Source organism: Seriola lalandi, unplaced genomic scaffold (assembly GCF_002814215.2).
Source record: "Seriola lalandi dorsalis isolate HSWRI2012SDOR001 ecotype SW California unplaced genomic scaffold, Sedor1 jcf7180002054609, whole genome shotgun sequence".
NCBI classification, from domain to species: Eukaryota; Metazoa; Chordata; class Actinopteri; order Carangiformes; family Carangidae; genus Seriola; species Seriola lalandi.
Genome location: NW_019525162.1, coordinates 281,567 through 300,233, shown reverse-complemented (window position 1 = coordinate 300,233; position 18,667 = coordinate 281,567). Strand labels below are relative to the sequence as shown.

Genomic DNA, 18,667 nt, shown 5'->3' with positions numbered 1-18,667 from the left:
ATCATGCAAATCCTGTAGAAAACTTGAGGAGAGATACATGACTTGTTATTCCATAAATAACAATCAATATGAGAGTAAGAGCAAGTTCAGCTCCTGTGTTTTGATTTTTCTTTTTCTTTTTGTCTTTGTCTTTGTCTCTTTTGTCCTGTAGATTGTTTGTTTAATAAAGTGTAATTTCTTTTTAGTACCCAGTGTAGACAGTGCCTTACAGGAACGTATGTGTCATCTCAAAAGCACCAAGACATCATATTGGAAGGAACACAGTGATAACTCTCTTTTTACCAAATGACTAACATTTTTGTGTGTCTTTGTTCCATAAACACTTTTTTTCATAAAACAGTATGGAGAGATGAAGAACAAAAGGGGGAGAATAATAGGCTAATGGCATAAAAAAACAGCTTTAAAGAACCAAAGACTAATGAATTAAAGGGTAAATGAAAGAACATTTGATCACCAAAAAAGAAATTACACTAAATATTACAGTATGTGAAAGGTGAAATAGTGTGATCTAAGATTTAATTATTCATTTATTTTGGTGAAAACCTTGACTCTGCTGGTCTCAGGTTCTCAGTTTCTTTTAAAGATGAAAACATAGACACTCAAAGCTGCTTGCTTGTTGGTCTTAGACCTGAACAAACAGCTGATAAATGGCAAGAGGACCATGGAAATCTAAAGAAAACAACTTAAGAGCATGACTAACATATACACATAAGTTGAATTTTAAATAACCAAATCTTTAAATCTTAAACCTCCTTTCTTTATAGAAGTTTTTTTGTATTCGCTGAAAGAAAAAGAAACAAATAAACTAGATAAAATAAAGTAATAAAAAACAAAAGAAGAATCAAAGTGTCTGTGTGTCACAGTATGGGGATCAGGTTATGTACTGCATATGTATTGTATAGGACAAAACTGAACTATAGGATACTTGCTAGTTTCTATTCGTCCAAACCCATATATAGTTAAAGGTAAGAAATGGCTGCTTTTTAAAGAACTGAGATAGTTTCACTCTTGCTTTGAACTAGGGTTGTCACTATGTACCGGTGCTGACAACAACTGTGATATTTAAAAAATGAAATATTGATATTGTGTTAATAATAAATACATGATAATATCATGATGCCAGATGTTAGCCCTTGTGGATGTTTTGTTAATCAGTTCATCTGGTTGCCCTTTCACTTTCCATGAAGTAGAATTGTTCTGTTTGTTTTGTGTTATGGTTACAAACCCTCCACCTCCCTACGCTCATATTTCAGCTTAATTCATTTGCCAAAAAAAAGAGACAAAACACGTAAATCAAAGATTAATTTGAGTAATGACATTATGATGATGATGATGATGATTATTATTACTAGTAGTAGTAGTATTAGTAGTAGTTTATATACATGTCTATAATCTTGTTATTGTGAATTCTTGACCAGGATAATCATGAAGTGAAAATCTGATATAGGCCTTAACCCCTACTTTGAACACAAAACTCTCAGTGAATACTTTGGTGAATTTATTCATTTATGTAGTGTGAACTAAGCGCAATTGGGACAGTGAATTTCTGCCTTGTGTCCTCCACACAAGGCGGAAATAACAGTATTCATTAAGCCTAATTTAATCAACACATGGCAGCATGTCACCTTCAACTACAAATATCTGATTGTTTGCCCAATGTGTAGCAGTTTAAATGGCTGCATGAGTTATGATAGGAGAATAAATAATATGAAATTCAACGTGTGTTATCAGTATCATTAAGGAGAAGTAGGCTTATGTATTTCCTATGGATGTTTTTATGTTTGTCTCTGCGTGGATGTTGAAGTGTTTAGGTTCTAAGGCATGGCCAATGCATGATTATGGTATCTATCTGTTATTAAAGACTATCTGACTATCTGTTAAAGTTGTCCCCAGTCTAGTCTGCGTTATTTTGAATGAGACAGGACCTTGATGCCTTTTTGTCTGTAGGAAGTCAGTTTCATCCCGTAGAAAGAAGTGAACTTTGAAAAAGCAGGAATATTACAAGGAGCAATAGTTTGTGAATCCTGCATACTATTAAGAGATTTTCAGTTTCAAAGGAATCAGTTTGTGCTGTTGAATTGTGTCCGTAAAGAAGTGTCACAGCTCCCTCTGCTGTTGCAAAGAGTCAAAATCAATCTAAGTCAAAGGCAAGCCACTGCTGACCTAAAATGAAACTGCAGACAAACCACACTGACAATGTAAACTGTACAGTCTCTAAGTTAAACTCTGCAACTACCAGATAAATCATAAATACACAGGCTTGTGGACTCTCATGCTGTAAATTGGACAAGAAGACTGGCTAGTAGAGGGAATTCTGAGGACGAGCAATTATGAGCCAAAATGGTTGGTTGAAACTTTGTCCAATAAAAGCACAAATCCTTGTATGTCATTATGAGTGTATCTGTGTATCAAGTAGAACAGAAGTTTGCCGTTGATGGTACTTGGCCACTAAGAGTCAGCAGAGTCACAGTATTAGCAGGAGGGTAGCATTTCAACAACCCACACACTTTCTCACACATCTCTGACTGTAGGAGACTGTAGATGATCCATGAACCCCGTCTCAGTAAACAGGCCCTGAAGAAGATGCAGCTCATGTTCTCCACTGTGAGTTTCAACTTCGATATAAAGTTACTTGAGTTAGAGAACAAAGCCAGATATTTTTTGTACCTAGATGTGTTGGTATTTTAAACATATAGAAGTAAGTGGTTTATATATGTGTGGTTGTGTGCAGTGCTGAATATATGTATGTAACATTTTTTTCCATTGTCTTTTTCTAATGTTGTATGCCTGTGAATTGTATTATCTTTTTGTTATTTTGAAACTGCAGTGAAAAGTCCAAAACAAACTTCTTCACTTGGACATTAAAAGTGTATTCTTCTCTTTTGTACTATAATGTGTAACTTCTCTGTCACAGTTAAACCATCAGCAATCAGGCAGATAAACTCTGTGGTCACGAAATTGCCAACCCGTGTGGAGTTTGTACAAAAACAAATAGGTAGTGATTCATCTCATCAGAGGACGGAAGAAAATTTGACGTCAGCCCTCAAAAGTGAAAACTAATGGGAAACTAGAGTCACATCATCGTTTGGATTCCAGACAGCAGATCAGTCCGTGCAGAGCAGGTATGAGGATCTTAACTCTTAACTTTTAACCATTTAATGTCTGTAGTTTTAGATTGATTGATATATGGAAGATATACAACCAGAATATCTAGGGGAAAGTTTTGTGAACTTCTTAAAGGTTAGTACGACTGTGATTACAGAATTTGTCACATGAAATGCAGATGATTTATAACAAAGTTTTAATGTTTTAAGAGAAATCCTTCAACAATTTATTTTCTCTTTTCATCTTTTTGTCAAATGCCCACTCAGTAACTTGTTACTCATTGTGACACCAAATTTGTGTATTCATTGCTGCAGATAAAAAAACATTGTCAGCCTTAACTGTCTCGAACTGACTCAGACTTTTCCCAGATAACTATCACAACGAAATCAAATATAATGAAATCTGAAGGATACGAGAGTCTAACATGTTGAGTGAATGCATTTCAACACTTTTGAAGGCTGTGAAACAAGACAAAGTTTGATCTTTTTTTGTCTTGCAGAAAGGACATAACTGAGTTAACAAACATGGCGCACAACAAGTTCTTTCTCTTTGTCCTATTTTTTCTTTGCAGTAAGTGTGATTTTAAAGCTTTCTTCACTTCTTTTTCAACACACACACAATAAGGTGGTCTTACACAGGAAAATGAAACCACAAACATTTTGCATGGCGGAAACTTAACTGACAGAGGTGTTGCTGCATGATATCAATAGCAAGTTTGAGCTGTGATGGAATCTTGTTTGTTTCTTTTCTTTTTCTATAAGATTTGACTGGGGCGCTCACAGGTACGCACAACAAAAAGAAAATGCACACATTCATAACTGTGAAATTCTGTTTTAATGAATGTTCTCATTTAGACAAAAAAAGCAACTTAAATACAAATCTATGGCCTACAACCACATCTAATCAGTCATTTTTTCCACTTGTGTCTTAGTTCACATCCTCTGTCTCTTTCATCCCACTCTTTTTTTTCTGTTTGACTGTTCGTTCACTGTCTTTCTGTGTGTGCCAGACACCAGTCCATCTTGCTACAGGATTGAGCCCGGGACAATAGCAGGCATCATCTGTGCAGATGTGTTGTTGACGCTGATCATTGTTATTGTCACTTATCGTTGTGCCAGCTTTCGGCGTCAAAAGATAGACAATGGTAAGACGGTGAGGCTGAAATGAGCCATGTTATTATAGTCTTCATATCTGAAAAGTAAATGCAGTAAAAATGCATTGGAGTTCATAAAACTTTATCAGGGTTCCTTGCCCGGTCTCCCAACGGTCTTTCAGACTTGCTCATGCCTTTCCTTCTCCTGTCTTATCATGATGTACAGCTTATATTTTGGAAGCTGTTGCTTCTTATGTTGATTGTGGTCTATATATGACTCTGCTGATCTCAACGTTCTTTGTACATTTAGTGACTGTCTGTGTCTTTTTTCTTCTCTTCACAGCTCACAAAGTGTACATGAACGTCCGGGCTAACTGCAAGAGCTAATCTAACAATGGTGCAGTACATTGTGACATTGTGTCACATTTTTAGATCCTCCTCCAACATATATTACAAAATGCTGCAGAGTACTAATTGTTTTTATTCTGTTTTTATATATAAATGCAAGTGATGACCTTTAAATATGAATTTGCTTAGTTTATTACACATACAATAAACACATAATGCTTAATTTTACACTTATTAGACTATTACTACACTTTATTATATAGATGGCAATGGAGCTACAATAGTGTCCTGTAACTCTGTAAAGAATCTTTTACATTCAGTCACAATGTGTACTTGTGCTCTTCGGCTATCTGCTAAAAAACAGATTTTATTATGATATTTAAGATAAACAATAATTATAATTAATTAAAAAACGTATCACACTGTTCAGTAGAAACATAACATGCGTGTGAATCAAATCCACCGTCCTTGTTACAAAAACAAACTGAATACTATTCATGTTGCCCTGTAACTAAACCACACAGCATCGACTGCAGTTTACTTTTGGTAGCAAAGTAAACTGCAGCAGGCCCTGAAGATTTTGTATGTGTGTACATGTATATATATATATATATATATATACTATAAAAAGCTTTATAGATATGAGTGATTTAAAAAAAATAGATAAATGAATAAAAGACAGAACTTTATGCTGTACTCAAGTGACATTTGTGCAGCGTGACTAACACAGGCAACCTGATTAGATTGAAGGCAGATGGTGTTAAGTCCCACTGTGTGTTGAGGTTATAGTGTGGTTAAACTGCTGTCTGCTTTTTCAGTCACAAACAACGAAAGCTAATTCAGTATCTCTGTATGATCTATCTGGTCTACATACTCTATTGGTGCAGGGTAGTCTGTCTACGCAGTGGAAACACCTGTAGAGATAACTACTGCAGAGTTTTTCAATAGGCCAATCATGGGGTTAATAGCTAAACTGTCCTTCCTACTCTCACAAAAATTTGGGACATTGCTGCAGAGAGATTGTGTATACAGAATTTCCCTTGAGTTCATAAATGCTTAGAGGTGTTTTAGAGAGACTGAGAGAGGTAGCTTTTGACATCACCATGGCATACTGTAAGTAGACACCAGCATTTAGTTGAGACAGGTTTTATTCTTTTGTGAAAAGATTTTGTTTGTTTTTCAAAATTCTTCCTCTTCAGCTCCTATAATATGTGGACTTTCTTTGATGCACAGTGAAATTCAGCAACTGCACCTCACCTCACCAACCTTTTGCTAATTGATAGTAAGCAATTTATTTTTTCAACAGAACTGTCGCCTGGTGGCCTGTGTGTTTCAGACTCTGCTGTATGCTTGCAAGGTCCCTGCTTCAAGCCAAGCTAATTCTTTGTATATCAATTGTAAGGTATTTTTAAGAAGAACTTTTGAGGGACAAGGTTATGAAAAATGTGGCTGGTGAGTCAGTAATTAAGTTATTAATAAAAAAAAGTCAAAAGATAATAAATTTAAATAAGTCATTAACAAAAAATGTTTTGTAACAATCTTTTATGTTTTTGGTCACTCTTTATGATACAGCCCATGATGAACAGTGTAATGCTGTTGAAAGAATCACCTTACAGGTTCCTGATGATATCCATGTACAGCAGATGAAAACAAGACTATAGGGAGCAAGCGAGTAACCACTGGGCAGGAAAATAGAATTATTCTATATATTATTCTTATTCTTATTCTTATTCTTATTCTTATTCTTATTCAGCATTTTGTAAATATAGACTCCCTAAAAGGTACAGAAGTGGGAAACAAAACTAAAATTTGGTGTTAACAGCATTTTTCTTATTATGTAATTAAGTGAGGGGAAGGGGCCACGTACTATATTACAGCTCACATACCTTATTCTTACTGTGTAATTAAAAGGATTAAAAAATGATAATTACTAGGTACTAGGTTCATTATCAATCATTCAGTATTAGCTATGTTTGACCTTGGTATGATTTATTTCTCATTTTATCTAATATACCCAGTTGTCACTTCCTCATTTCCTGTGGTCTTATTATTTACCTACATTTAAATATCAGTCAGAACCAGTGAGCATTTCATTCATAAAACAAATTGACATTGTCAATCGCAGGCTGTATTGTGAAGTGTTATCATGTGTTCATTATAACTGTTATGAATGTGGACAATGGATTTTGTCAGAAGCCCAGCTCTTTTCCAGAAGGTCAGAGGTCAAACAACCTATTAAAGGAAAATTCCTAATGAATTAACAACAGAAAAAAGAAATACTAAGCATTCTGCTTAATTTTATAAACACCAGCTGAAGGGATTTTTCACAACCTGGTAACCCAGAAGTTGTTCTTATTCATGGTTTATAACCAATCTGTGAAGAACGAGGAAATATTTAATTGACCAATAATAAAGCCATTACTTACAACTCACACAGATTAATAGGCAATTTTTTAAATTATCATTGTTATTATGATTATGATTATGATTATGATTATGATTATGATTGTGATTGTGATTATGATTATAATGATGATGATTATTATTAATAATATTATTTAATATTATTGTGGCTGTTATATATTCATATATGGTTCTGTTTAATTAATGTATGTAATGTATTGGTTTACTTGGTATTTTCTATAAAATTTGTTTGCTTGTTTTCCCTTTGCTATATTAATAAACATTATTATTATCATTGCCATTTTTGTTGTTGTGTTTGAACATAATGAAACATGAAAGTCTCCAATGAAGGTGTGTTTTCATTTTGCTGACAGTACAGCATTATTATAGATAAACCTGTGGTTTACCAGTTGCTCAGAGACTAGGTAGCAGCGACAATGGCCAAAAGCTTGCACTACACCACAGGTCATGAGGAAATGCACTATCTGGAGTATGATCACTTGTGTTTCAGCAGAAACTGCAGTTGTAATGAAACTGACCTCACACAGCTCCTTATCTTGGCATCACTTGGACTAGTTCATTTGAAGTATCAGTACACTGTTTAAAAGTCAAAAAAGAAGCCCCGAATCTTAATGATCAAAAGTGACAAGCGTGGAAATTTTTCTGTTTGTATGTGACCAGCAACCCTCACATGAATGTGACATTACAGAGCAGAAACAAAAACAGCAGCTTCCTCTTCTCTCAGTGGACTCCCTCTTCCTCCTCCGAGTGCAGTCACAAGCTTACAAACCGTCACACCCCTGACCGTGCTGGTGGCGGATCATCTTGTTTATGTGCAGCGACACAGCCATTTGGAAAAAGATCAGAAGGACAGTGGCCATCAGCCTCTCTCTCACATTTCCTCCTCGACCTGAAACCAACATACAGAAGATGTCTGACGCTCTTTGTGTTGTGGGTTCGTTGTTTGGTGAGTGATGTGCTATATGTGATGTGGTGGTCTTTTGTGCTGGTCTTTTGTGCTGGTCTTTTACCAGTGTACTAATTGATTGCACAATAGTAAATTATCGTAGGCACTCTCTCAGCTGTTTTTGTTATCATCTGAGGTTTTATCAACTCTTTGTCTTTCAGGATCTGCAGATGGACAGCAAGGTATCTAACTTTTCTAATTAAATCTCTCCAAGCTGTCTTTTGGTTTTGTGTTTCAATCCTATTTCTCCATTCTTTCACAGAGTGTGGTTCCTGTTACCTGATAAACATGGAGTCTGTAATCGCCATTATTGCTTCTGACATTATTTTGACCATCTTCATCACTATTTCTGTGTTCTGCTTTGCCACTCAACACAAGAGAAGGAAAGAATGGGATTCTCATGATGGTGACCACTCAAAATATCAGCATCCCTGCTTATTTGTGAGTATGCTGGGTGGTCATACAACACTAACTTGACATGTAAATGTTTTTATCAGGTAGAAGAAACTTGCCATCATCAGTATCAAAGAAAATGCCAACAGAGGTCACAGAATCTCCCTACCAGGTAAAGTAAAACTACATTATCAATGAAGCCTCAAAGACACTAAATGTGGAGATCACATTGTTTAGGGTGTTAATTATATATTATTTGTTTTTCCATGATGAATTGCTTTTACTGTTTTATAGGAGTTACATGGAGTCCAATCAGATGTGTACAGTGAGCTTCAGCACTTTAGGAAATGAAACAACTAAAGCTATAAAAATCCCAACAACGTCTCATCTGTATTTTCACAACACTCACACACTCCTCTATGCACATCTTGTTTTGCCACTTATACTTATGTGGAATTATAGGTAACAAGATGCTTTATAAATGTGTCTTTTACATGTAATATGTATATTTTATTCACTGAGTACTGTGTTGTGCTGAATGTGATGTTCGCTGCATCACAATCTTGTTTTTTGTAAATCTTAAACTGTCTTAAAATGTGTATTTGTATTTATCTTATTATTATTAAACTACATTTTTTCAAAGCAAGGAAATGAAAAATATGCAGTTTTTACATTTTATTTTATTTTGTAGTTATATTTCAGAGGATTACTTATACATTTTCACATTACAATGAACATACAAAGACTTTCAGTACTAGATAAAAGCAACACATTTCTGTCCAGTCATCAAAAGTTGTTGTGCCCATTTCTAATTTTATTTTTTTCACATTTCTCATACTACAGCTTTTGTACCAAACATCACGCAGTAGAGACTTATGCTATTTAATACAAAATTGTTGAAACCGCTTTGTTTCTCAAATCTCTCCACATGATCGCATAACTAAAATGACTATCTAAATAATCTAATCTAAATTTGGATCAAAAAGTCCCAGAAGCAGCGTTATGTGGAAGCAGTCTGTCTGCTTCCTATGAGTCAACAGATGCCAGCCCTTGACTCATTATGAGGAAGAAATGGAATCTAAAAAAAATGGCAGGAAAAACAATTATTCAATTATTATTCAACATTACATGCATAACATTTGAATAACAAAGCAAGATCTAGGAAGCAGTCTCGTCTTGTAATTAGACTAGGATGAAATGTAAGGAATTTAAATGTGGTAACAATATGTCATGGAGTTGTTTTCTAAATTGGGTTAGGTGGATAAAAATCCAAGCAGAAATCATTTGTCTAAATAAAATGCAGAGACCTTTATATGATCACCAGGAGGCTCGGCTCCTGGCTGGAACAGACAAGCTACTGGGGCTGTGTTCTGGGGGGGCCTAAAGCACATAAGAGAAAGTGGATCACAAAAAATGACAGGGCTTTCAGGAAAGCAATCAAACAATGTATTTACAATATTGACTAATGGAAGAAAAAAATATTCTACCGATTGGATAAGTTTCAGAGCTGATATACTCTCTGGTTTCTGTGGGAATATTAAGATCAATTGTTCAGCCTTTGATCGCTCTGGGTATAATTCTTGGAACAATGTATATTGTTTTGTATAATGTAGAATCTGGTCTTACCATCTGTATCTCTGGTGTTTCCTACTGCAGGCAGTCTGCCATTGTTGTCCTCCGCACTGTCCCAGTCTTGCATTTCTCTGCTTTGGCCTGGGGCCAACACACCAATCAACCCATTAACTCTCCTCACCTTTCCTTGGAGATTGGCACCTTGACTGGCACTGTCAATCACTTTGTCTCCGCTTAAACGGATAACTTGTTTTCCTGACAAATTTCCATCCTCCTGAGCAACCACCGTCATTCCTTCCTCACTGTCAAGATCAGTCGGTTCTCTGCTCCCGAGGTCCTGAACCAGTCTTCCTCTCACATCCACTGGCCCCACACTGTCTTTGCCCACTCCTTTTTTCCTCCCTGATGGTGTGTTATCATCCACCATAACTTCGGGAATCCAGATCTCATGACTTTCAAGGCCTTTGTCTGTATATGGGAAGAATAAAAGGCATAACATCTGCATCAATATATGTTATAGCTCAGATTTAAGGTACTGCAGCTCTGCATACACCACTATTTTTTATCAGATACTTCAGGTTCTGAAATATTAACAAAACTTTTAGTTCTATTTATAAGAAAATTAAGATTTTTTTTTCTACATTTGCATGTAAAATAAAGCCCACACACCTGTAAACCCAATGGTGTCAAAACTCTCTGCAGACTTTGCATCTGACATATCTGTGAAAGAGTTTGCTGCTATTTAAAATGAAATCCCACTGATGAAAAACACATACATTGTATGTTTGAGATGCTTAAATGTATATATAACCAGTCCACTACTGTGCACTACCTTACACATTTCTTTCAACAGTATGAAAAAGTATGAAAATGTACCTTCAGAGTCTTTATCTGTCACAGGTTTATTTGTAGGGTTTCTATTTGCTGCAGACATGAGAAAATATGTGTTGATAATCACTGAGGTAGTTCTACATGGTCACAATCAGATACTGTCAAAAATGCTTGCTTCAGTTCACCCTGAAGATTAAGCTAGAAAATAAAGCAACACAAACACACACATACAATGTCTCAGTTCTGTTTTGTGACCTCACATCTCCATTCTTGGGGAACTAAAAGTAATTTGAGGATCTGGTGAGATAAGTTGTCACCTGTCACTGAACCAAATGTATCTCACTATGTTTGACTGATCCATTTTGAATCACAGACCTGTTGCATATGCAGGTGTGGTCATTGCGCCAAGTGCATCTATAACAGTAATGAAAAAAATATGAGATAAAGGTTCACAGTAATGATTTAAACAGTCATTTGTCAGATTTCAAACACCATCACAAGCACTATTTTGCATGTAAGAAAACATTAATTGACATTTAAAAATGACATAAATAATCTCACCATTCAGGAAGCTTATGAAATTTTCTCTTCGATCTTGAAAAGACAGAAAGACAGAAAAGGTGTGATTGCTACTGTCCTATTTAATAAATATTAAACATATACTATAAAAGCCGAGTAAGCTCAAAACAACATTTGATAATTTTTTCTTTCTGCAGATGGGTTTACCTCTGACTGGGGCTGTCAACACCACAGTTGCAAATGGAAGAAGCAGGAGACACCACACGATGCTGAAACAAATAAAATCACAATTCACTCAAGGTTTTGGTGGGAAATTCATGTTCATATCAAATTTATGGCGTTATGTCATTTATAGCTCAGAAATAAAATATATTTCAATGACAGGTGATTGAAAAGACAAATATTTATATGACAAAATATTAAAACTTACAGCTTCATTGTTGACTGCAGGCTCCAGCGGTGTCTGCTGTTTGACAGCAAGAGTGCTGTTTGGCTTTTAAGTACTTCCACTTTATCCTGCTTTTTAACCTTGAATAGGTCTTGCCCTGGTTAATTACAGATTCTGACACTGTGTATCAAATTGAGATTTCATCAAAGGCTATTTCTGTGTGTTCAACAGTCTGTGTCTTGTAGGCAGAGGAGCAACAATTAGGCTAAAGGTCCTAATTAGTTTACAAAGATCTATTCATTATATCACTACAAGATGAAACTAAAATCTCTAAACGTTCAAACGCACAAAAAGAATTACGGTAGTCTGTCTCTCTACTATGTGCTGATTATAGGTGAGCGGTTACTTCAGGAAAATGCCTCTGGCTTTTTTTTCTGACTGAGGTAGCTTTTTAAATGATGCCACAGACCATGTATTGTTTTCTGTCACTATTACACCATTGTCCATTTAACCAGTGTGGCTCTATATTTTGCCTAAACAAAGACCTTTTAAAAAAACAGGCCCCACTGAACATCAGTGTATAGAAATGTCTCTGGGTAGAAATATCCTGAAATGAAGAGCACAACAATTTGAATTGCAGTCTCATGCGTGTCTCTGTAGAGTGAAAGGTGGGGCTGGGGACTGTTATTTTAGGTTAGCAGAGGAATTAATATGTTAAACCCTGACTCTTATAACTGATGTACTCCTACTATTAAAATTGAAATGATGTAGTCATTTATCATAAACATACTAAATCATATCCGGTGTCTGCAGGGCCTGTGATGGTCAAAAGAGCATGTTGCATGTAGAAATTAGCCGTGTGTTTGGGTTAGGATAATACAACGTTATCACACAAAACAGCTGTCTGAGCATACAGACAGATACAGACTGAAGTTTCTGTTTCAATCAGACCTGTTGGTGGCAGAGAGCGCTACGATCTCCCCTCCATGAAAAAGAAAAGGGAGAGCGCCCTCTGCGGGAAAGGCTGTTCGCACTAAGCTCTTGATCCCAAGCATCGCCATATTGACGTCCCAACAGCGCCGAGAGGTAATCGTGTTATTTAACCGTAAATCGTCGTAGGTTTGGAACAGCCGTTTAGTGTTTTACCTGTCAGGGAAAGCTGGGAACAAGTATCACAACAGCCGTGCCGTTCTGCTGCTCGACCACGGTGTTTGTAGGATGTTTTTTCAAGGCGTTGTCAGCCAGTTGCCTCGCCAGCCAGCAGCTATTCACTCCCCTAGCCTGTTAGCTTAGCACTTTTTTAGCTTTAGGAAATATATTTTTCGAAGATAGTTGTTTAGCTCTACGTTAGTAATGGTCGCTGGAATGGTGATTTGACTATTTTTACGCGGACTGTTCGTTTATTTCCGTTACAGGCCCATACTGTGGTCGAGAGCTAGTTGTGACTTTCCAACCGGCTTTTCCCTCTGCTGTTGCCGAGCTAATGCTAACTAGCTAGCAGCCAGCTGCCCGGTTCGCCTCATAGCTAGCTGTTAGCTCCACTGCACTTGTACAGGCCTTGGGCCACAGAAGGTTTCTGCGTACAGTCTTCTTTTCATTAAAGTATTAAGCGGGCAAATTGGGCATAACTGAACGAGTATCTTGTATCAGAGAGACCATTTGTCGATTAAATGCTTCTCATAAATGCAGTAATTTAATGCAGCCTTATTAGCTGTATTGGTTAGCGTACGTTGGCTCACATAGTTCACTCATGTTTGCTTAATTGAGAGCATTGATTTAATCAACCTACTTTCTGTCTCTTTTCAACAGGAGATACTGCCTTGGTGTAGCCCCCAGTGATGACTGTATTGAACCCTGTACCTCCTGATTAGACTGGTTGGATGCCCCCATTTAACATTCAGGTTTCTCCATTTCACAAGCCACCATATTTAGACACGCTAGCCACCAATAATTTAATTTTGTTTGAATTGTTTTTCGTTTAGTTATTATCTGTATTCTTTTTAACACATATGCTGTTGTTTTACTTTTTACCGTACTGTTGCCGCCTTCTCGTAGCACGTGAGAAACATTTGCATTTTCTTTTGAAACGCTCATATTCAGATGAACATCCTGAGAAAGTGGGAAAAACATTTTCAAGTGAAAACTTGTCTAAAGCTATGATTTTCATTTTTCGGTTTTACATATGGCGTTGAAACAATTTTAATGGATGGTCAGTAATTCGCTCTAAGTGTCTTTTTATTTTTGTGTGCCCATGTAGCTTTCTTACCATAAAGGCATCTCAACCACTCCTGTTCCAATTCATCTATCACCAACATCCTGGAGGGATACTCCCAGGTATTGTGTTATCTTATACCTGATTATATACACTATATCACCTATGGTTACCATAAGGATGCTCTGAAACATGATTAATTAGAATATAAAATACTTAAGTACTTATTAATATTTGTAATATCTTTGTCTTCTACTGTGAAATTAAGCTGCTGAAATTTCACTTTTCTCTTTGTTGTTTTTCTTGTCCTGTTATGTTTATAGGAGATTTAGAGAAGATCTTGTGTAGAATATGTCTGGCCCTGTTCCAAGCCGTTCTCGAGTTTACCCTGATGTAAACACACAGAGACCTCGGGAATACTGGGACTATGAGTCCCATGTTGTTGAATGGGGGTAAGGCAAAGGGGAATTGTTGGGGCTTTAGTTGTATTTGTTTTATTTTGCTTTGTTGGGTAAACCATGTCAGGATTGTTAACTGTTTTAATTTTTCCCTTTTTTTTTAGAAACCAAGATGACTATCAGCTAGTCAGAAAACTAGGGAGAGGAAAATATAGCGAAGTGTTTGAAGCCATAAACATCACAAACAATGAAAAGGTGGTCGTCAAAATACTGAAGGTATGGCGATAATCATTTGATTAGCCAGATAATTTGTGTTTTGCCAATGTTTTTTGGTAAAACTCAGTCTATTATTATACTATATTTTGTCACTACAATGGAGATTTTACGTACCTCACAAGACTGTCATTGTTCACAGCCGGTCAAGAAAAAGAAAATCAAGAGAGAAATAAAGATCTTGGAGAATCTGCGGGGTGGCCCAAATATCATCTCACTGTTAGATATCGTCAAGGATCCTGTGGTAATTTTGTTCTCCTTATTGCATTTTAACAATTCAGGACTTGTGTATAAATGCATAAACACGTACATTGTTTTTCTCTCTCTATCTTTTTAGTCACGAACCCCTGCTCTGGTCTTTGAACATGTGAACAACACAGACTTCAAGGTAAAGATCAGGGTTCTTTTGACTTGTAATTTAAGAGAAGCTAATACAAAGTTATTTTTATTCTGATGGCCCATACGTTCTTTGTTTTTACAGCAATTGTACCAAACCCTATCTGACTTTGACATACGGTTCTACATGTACGAAATCTTGAAGGTAAGACACAGTTTTTGATACTTACACTTGATATTTACACTTTATTTTATAGTCCACATTGTTTCTTTTAATATTTGTCAGAGACATTATATCAAACTGTATTTAAATCAGTTGAACAGTCAGAGAATACTTTTAACATATATTTTCCTGGTATCTTGGTAGGCTCTGGATTACTGCCACAGTATGGGGATAATGCACAGAGATGTCAAGCCACACAATGTAATGATTGACCATGAACACAGGAAGGTATGATCTCAATTGGTGAAATTTTCTTCATGTCTTGTCTTTTCCCTTTGACAACAGGTAATTACATTTTGTAATATGTATTCACCTTTTTTTAACTTCCAGCTCCGTCTAATTGATTGGGGTTTGGCAGAATTCTACCACCCAAACCAAGAATACAACGTGAGAGTGGCATCCAGGTACTTCAAAGGACCTGAACTGCTGGTAGACTACCAGGTGAGGCTCTTTTATCCCTACATGTCTAGTCATGCCAGGGTTTTTACAGTCATGAAGTTAGTTAAAACCTTTTCACCTCTCTGTATTATTTGTAGATGTATGACTACAGCTTGGACATGTGGAGTTTGGGTTGCATGCTCGCCAGCATGATCTTCAGAAAGGAACCTTTCTTTCATGGTCATGACAACTACGATCAGGTATGCAGACTTTTTTTTAACACCTTGTACTACATAGTATTGTTGTTTTTACACAGTCAAACCACATTCTTCTGACACTAGACATTAGCAACACAGCAACTCTGCTAGGCCTCATGTGATATGTCTTTCTCAAAGTTGTCTCAACAGTTGTTGTGTGAGGGTAGGCATTTATTAACTTTTTGGCAGTTTAGTGTACTGAATGGAAAAGAAAATGAGTAAAAAAACAAATGTGAGACTGTAGTAGTGGACACAGTCATAACACATTTTACTCCCACGTTCCCTGCCTACACTAGGACATTGACCATACAGCATTCCAGTTGTTTCCATGGCTCATTTGGGCCTATGCAACAGTACTGTTGAATGGTTTCCATTGGTACACAATAACAGATGTTGATTTATTTTTCAGAAAATCATCCTGTACAACATTCACACTGTGCTCAGTGATTGAACTCATAATTATTTCTCTAGAAGTTAGAGATAGTTGTAGTTTATTACTGCTTTACACTGGATATAAAATTGTTTTGCTTCTTAAATGAAGGAAAGTTTACTGTAATCAGAACATCAAAATGAAACAAAATTGAGCTTTATCTTACGATGGATTTATAATGTTTATTTTGCAAAATAGTATAGGTCATTAAATGTGAGTTAACAGTTACAGAGCGAAGCCCATTGGTTCAGTTAGCTTTGATTATTTAAAAAAAAAAAAAAAAACGTTTGCAAACTGTAAATGTACTATACAGATATTTAATGAAACATGCACACTGTTCATATCTGTTTTTAAACACAATAACCACTTTATTGACATCATGTATACATGTCATAAAAAATCCACTACCTAATTGATTATAAATATACTGCAATGGAATCCAGTCCACATTCCTCAGTATGCTTCACAGCCTTTAACAAATGCCTAACTCTATCTTTTAATTGTTGAATTATGTTTCTTCTACCTTGCAGCTTGTGCGGATTGCAAAAGTACTTGGCACCGAGGACCTGTACGACTACATTGACAAGTACAACATTGAATTGGATCCACGGTTCAATGACATTCTGGGAAGGTAAAACATTGCGGCTGTTTGACCTCAATACAGTATTAATATTTTTTCCTAATGAATACACTCAACACTTAATCCCTGGTTTGTTCTCTAGACACTCCCGCAAAAGGTGGGAGAGGTTTGTGCACAGTGAGAACCAGCACCTGGTCAGCACCGAGGCTCTAGACTTCTTGGACAAACTGCTGCGCTATGACCATCAAGCCCGCCTCACGGCCAGAGAGGCCATGGATCATCCCTACTTCTGTAAGATTGCTTTTTTTTTTTTCTTCAAAAAAGCAGAATTTGTGCGCGCTACTTGTGGTGGCTTAATTTTGTCAACACATGTATTTGGTTTATGAGGTGCTCAAATCTGTCCGCAGATCCCATCGTTAAAGATCAGGGAAGGGGGGCCACTCCTGGGGGGATGGCTGCCAGCTCTACACCAGTCAGCTCCTCAAGTATGATGGCCGGTGAGTAATACTTCTTGGAATGAACAACCCTAATCAAAGAAATAGTCTATATTTGCAGATGCCATTTGTTTGGCTGCATATTAGAGGCGTAACTTTCTTTGGAGCCAACAAATAGGCAGATTGCAACAGGGGCATCGGCAAATGGCAGCAAAGAAAGTTATATCTCTAAATTTAGATTGTGGTGACATGTAAATATGAGCATTTCCAAATGATAAATGAGCTCCCTGTCTCTTCTAGGCATCACCTCAATGTCCTCCTCACAGCCACTGGCTAACATTGCTGGATCACCTGTCATCTCTGCCCCCAACACTCTGGCCACACAAGTCCCTGCAGCCACTGGGGCCCAACCCTGAAGCCACTTCCTCACCTGTGTTTATGTGTGCTCATGGCCATGTCCTGCCTAGCTCTCACTGCGGCCCAGGGCCATGGCTCCCCTTTTTATGTTAAAAATAACAAAAGAAGAAGATTTAAATTGCTTTTCACATTCAGTTATATTTTGACACCTGGACTTGACAGAAATGTATTGTTGCACCTGTCAGGATTATTAGAATTAATTTGGGTGTGTTATTTGACAATGCCATTGTCTAGAAATTCTAATAAGATGTAGACATGAAGAGAATGGATAATAAAATTTATTTTGTATGTTCCAAATATACAGTCTTGCTTGAAACTGTTTGATGGGGATCCTGCTGTATTACACTGTGAACCTTACACGACTTCACAAAACAGAGTCAGGAGTCTGGTGTGCCCCAACTAACAGTGCTCGCTGGTTGCACACGATGTAATGTGCAGGAGTTGTTGGTGTTTTGAAGTTGTTAGATGCTATCATTCTTTAATTGGACTTTTGTAGATATTCTACAGTTACTGTCAGGTTGCATGCACCCAATGCTGAATATCACAGGGTCAATAGTTTGCCAATTTTATGTTACTTTCACTTCTGTATGTGTATGTATGTGTTCATGTTTGTTTTTTATGAAGTCTCTTACACATGATTTTGATTACATAGACAATTTTGTAACTTTTTGTTTTATGTTGGGAGGAGTCATCACCTACAAAAAACAACTTCAAAAATAAACAATTTAAACAGGGCTTTGCAGGCACTACATGTTATTGAGTATACCATCTGTTGACTGGTTGCATTGGCAGTTTATAAGTGAATTTAAAACAGAACAGCATAGTCAGATAATCCCACAGGATCATTTTCCTTTGATAAAATGAATGAATTTTGGCACCAAATGACTTACGGTGTGTTTAGAACAAAGTGGATTCCCCAAGTTTGTGTTCATACATTCACAGCCCTATTATTCTGGTCAGCTTGAACAAAGTGAATGTGTGACTAATATGTTTTTTTTCACTATTTGTACAGATGTGTGTAAGGGAGCATGTGGATGAAAATGCATATATCCTTAATCATTTTGGAGGCAAAAAGTGTAAATGTACATATTTCTAGATAGCTTGAAAAAA

The 18,667-nt window shown here is 36.6% G+C and overlaps 4 protein-coding genes across 8 annotated transcripts; 3 read left to right on the top strand and 1 right to left on the bottom strand.

Annotated features, from left to right (window-relative positions):
- Window positions 1–2,493: 2,493 nt before the first annotated feature.
- hcst (hematopoietic cell signal transducer) lies at window positions 2,494–7,250 on the top strand. Of its 3 annotated transcripts, XM_087177520.1 has the most exons (7): window positions 2,494–2,604; window positions 2,915–3,122; window positions 3,605–3,675; window positions 3,867–3,887; window positions 4,115–4,249; window positions 4,542–4,595; window positions 5,853–7,250. In XM_087177520.1, exons 3-6 carry the CDS (start codon window positions 3,630–3,632, stop codon window positions 4,583–4,585), a joined length of 246 nt encoding a protein of 81 aa, XP_087033646.1. In that variant the 5' UTR covers window positions 2,494–2,604; window positions 2,915–3,122; window positions 3,605–3,629; the 3' UTR covers window positions 4,586–4,595; window positions 5,853–7,250. The 3 variants fall into 3 exon arrangements, with proteins under 3 accessions (XP_087033646.1, XP_087033645.1, XP_087033644.1); XM_087177519.1 differs by having other exon boundaries at window positions 2,915–3,240; window positions 4,542–7,250; XM_087177518.1 differs by having other exon boundaries at window positions 2,495–2,604; window positions 4,542–7,250.
- Window positions 7,251–7,782: 532 nt separating this feature from the next.
- On the top strand, window positions 7,783–8,967 carry LOC111664897 (transmembrane immune signaling adaptor TYROBP). The gene is made up of 5 exons (XM_023419699.2): window positions 7,783–7,916; window positions 8,078–8,098; window positions 8,179–8,322; window positions 8,414–8,481; window positions 8,604–8,967. Exons 1-5 carry the CDS (start codon window positions 7,880–7,882, stop codon window positions 8,658–8,660), a joined length of 327 nt encoding a protein of 108 aa, XP_023275467.2. The 5' UTR covers window positions 7,783–7,879; the 3' UTR covers window positions 8,661–8,967.
- A 4-nt stretch (window positions 8,968–8,971) lies between these two features.
- LOC111664943 (uncharacterized) lies at window positions 8,972–13,070 on the bottom strand. 3 transcript variants are annotated; one of them, XM_023419755.2, is made up of 11 exons: window positions 12,766–13,070; window positions 11,662–11,776; window positions 11,439–11,500; window positions 11,274–11,306; window positions 11,088–11,126; window positions 10,758–10,805; window positions 10,551–10,601; window positions 9,936–10,349; window positions 9,797–9,835; window positions 9,617–9,689; window positions 8,972–9,387 (listed from the first exon to the last, which is right to left on the bottom strand). In XM_023419755.2, the coding sequence occupies exons 2-10, from the start codon at window positions 11,667–11,669 to the stop codon at window positions 9,664–9,666; spliced, it is 720 nt and encodes a 239-aa protein (XP_023275523.2). In that variant the 5' UTR covers window positions 11,670–11,776; window positions 12,766–13,070; the 3' UTR covers window positions 8,972–9,387; window positions 9,617–9,663. The 3 variants fall into 3 exon arrangements, with proteins under 3 accessions (XP_023275523.2, XP_087033642.1, XP_087033643.1); XM_087177516.1 differs by lacking the exon at window positions 12,766–13,070 and having other exon boundaries at window positions 11,662–12,593; XM_087177517.1 differs by lacking the exons at window positions 10,551–10,601; window positions 12,766–13,070 and having other exon boundaries at window positions 11,662–12,593.
- LOC111664942 (casein kinase II subunit alpha-like) lies at window positions 12,578–18,292 on the top strand. Its single transcript, XM_023419754.2, has 15 exons — window positions 12,578–12,705; window positions 13,429–13,520; window positions 13,877–13,953; window positions 14,155–14,283; window positions 14,394–14,505; window positions 14,645–14,746; window positions 14,840–14,890; window positions 14,984–15,043; window positions 15,206–15,289; window positions 15,392–15,502; window positions 15,598–15,699; window positions 16,657–16,757; window positions 16,849–16,997; window positions 17,114–17,203; window positions 17,441–18,292. Exons 4-15 carry the CDS (start codon window positions 14,183–14,185, stop codon window positions 17,554–17,556), a joined length of 1,179 nt encoding a protein of 392 aa, XP_023275522.1. The 5' UTR covers window positions 12,578–12,705; window positions 13,429–13,520; window positions 13,877–13,953; window positions 14,155–14,182; the 3' UTR covers window positions 17,557–18,292.
- Window positions 18,293–18,667: the final 375 nt, after the last annotated feature.

Coding starts and splice junctions, on each gene's coding strand:
- hcst (XM_087177520.1), top strand. CDS start 3,630: ATGGCGCACAACAAGTTCTTTCTCTTTGTCCTATTTTTTCTTTGCA. Junction 3,676..3,866: donor TGTCCTATTTTTTCTTTGCA/GTAAGTGTGATT, acceptor TTTTTCTATAAG/ATTTGACTGGGGCGCTCACA. Junction 3,888..4,114: donor TTTGACTGGGGCGCTCACAG/GTACGCACAACA, acceptor TGTGTGTGCCAG/ACACCAGTCCATCTTGCTAC.
- LOC111664943 (XM_023419755.2), bottom strand. Junction 10,602..10,757: donor GACAGATAAAGACTCTGAAG/GTACATTTTCAT, acceptor ACTCTTTCACAG/ATATGTCAGATGCAAAGTCT. Junction 9,836..9,935: donor AAACACCAGAGATACAGATG/GTAAGACCAGAT, acceptor ATATTCCCACAG/AAACCAGAGAGTATATCAGC.
- LOC111664897 (XM_023419699.2), top strand. CDS start 7,880: ATGTCTGACGCTCTTTGTGTTGTGGGTTCGTTGTTTG. Junction 7,917..8,077: donor TGTTGTGGGTTCGTTGTTTG/GTGAGTGATGTG, acceptor TTTGTCTTTCAG/GATCTGCAGATGGACAGCAA. Junction 8,482..8,603: donor TCACAGAATCTCCCTACCAG/GTAAAGTAAAAC, acceptor ACTGTTTTATAG/GAGTTACATGGAGTCCAATC.
- LOC111664942 (XM_023419754.2), top strand. CDS start 14,183: ATGTCTGGCCCTGTTCCAAGCCGTTCTCGAGTTTACCCTGATGTAAAC. Junction 14,284..14,393: donor TCCCATGTTGTTGAATGGGG/GTAAGGCAAAGG, acceptor CTTTTTTTTTAG/AAACCAAGATGACTATCAGC. Junction 14,891..14,983: donor TGAACAACACAGACTTCAAG/GTAAAGATCAGG, acceptor TTGTTTTTACAG/CAATTGTACCAAACCCTATC.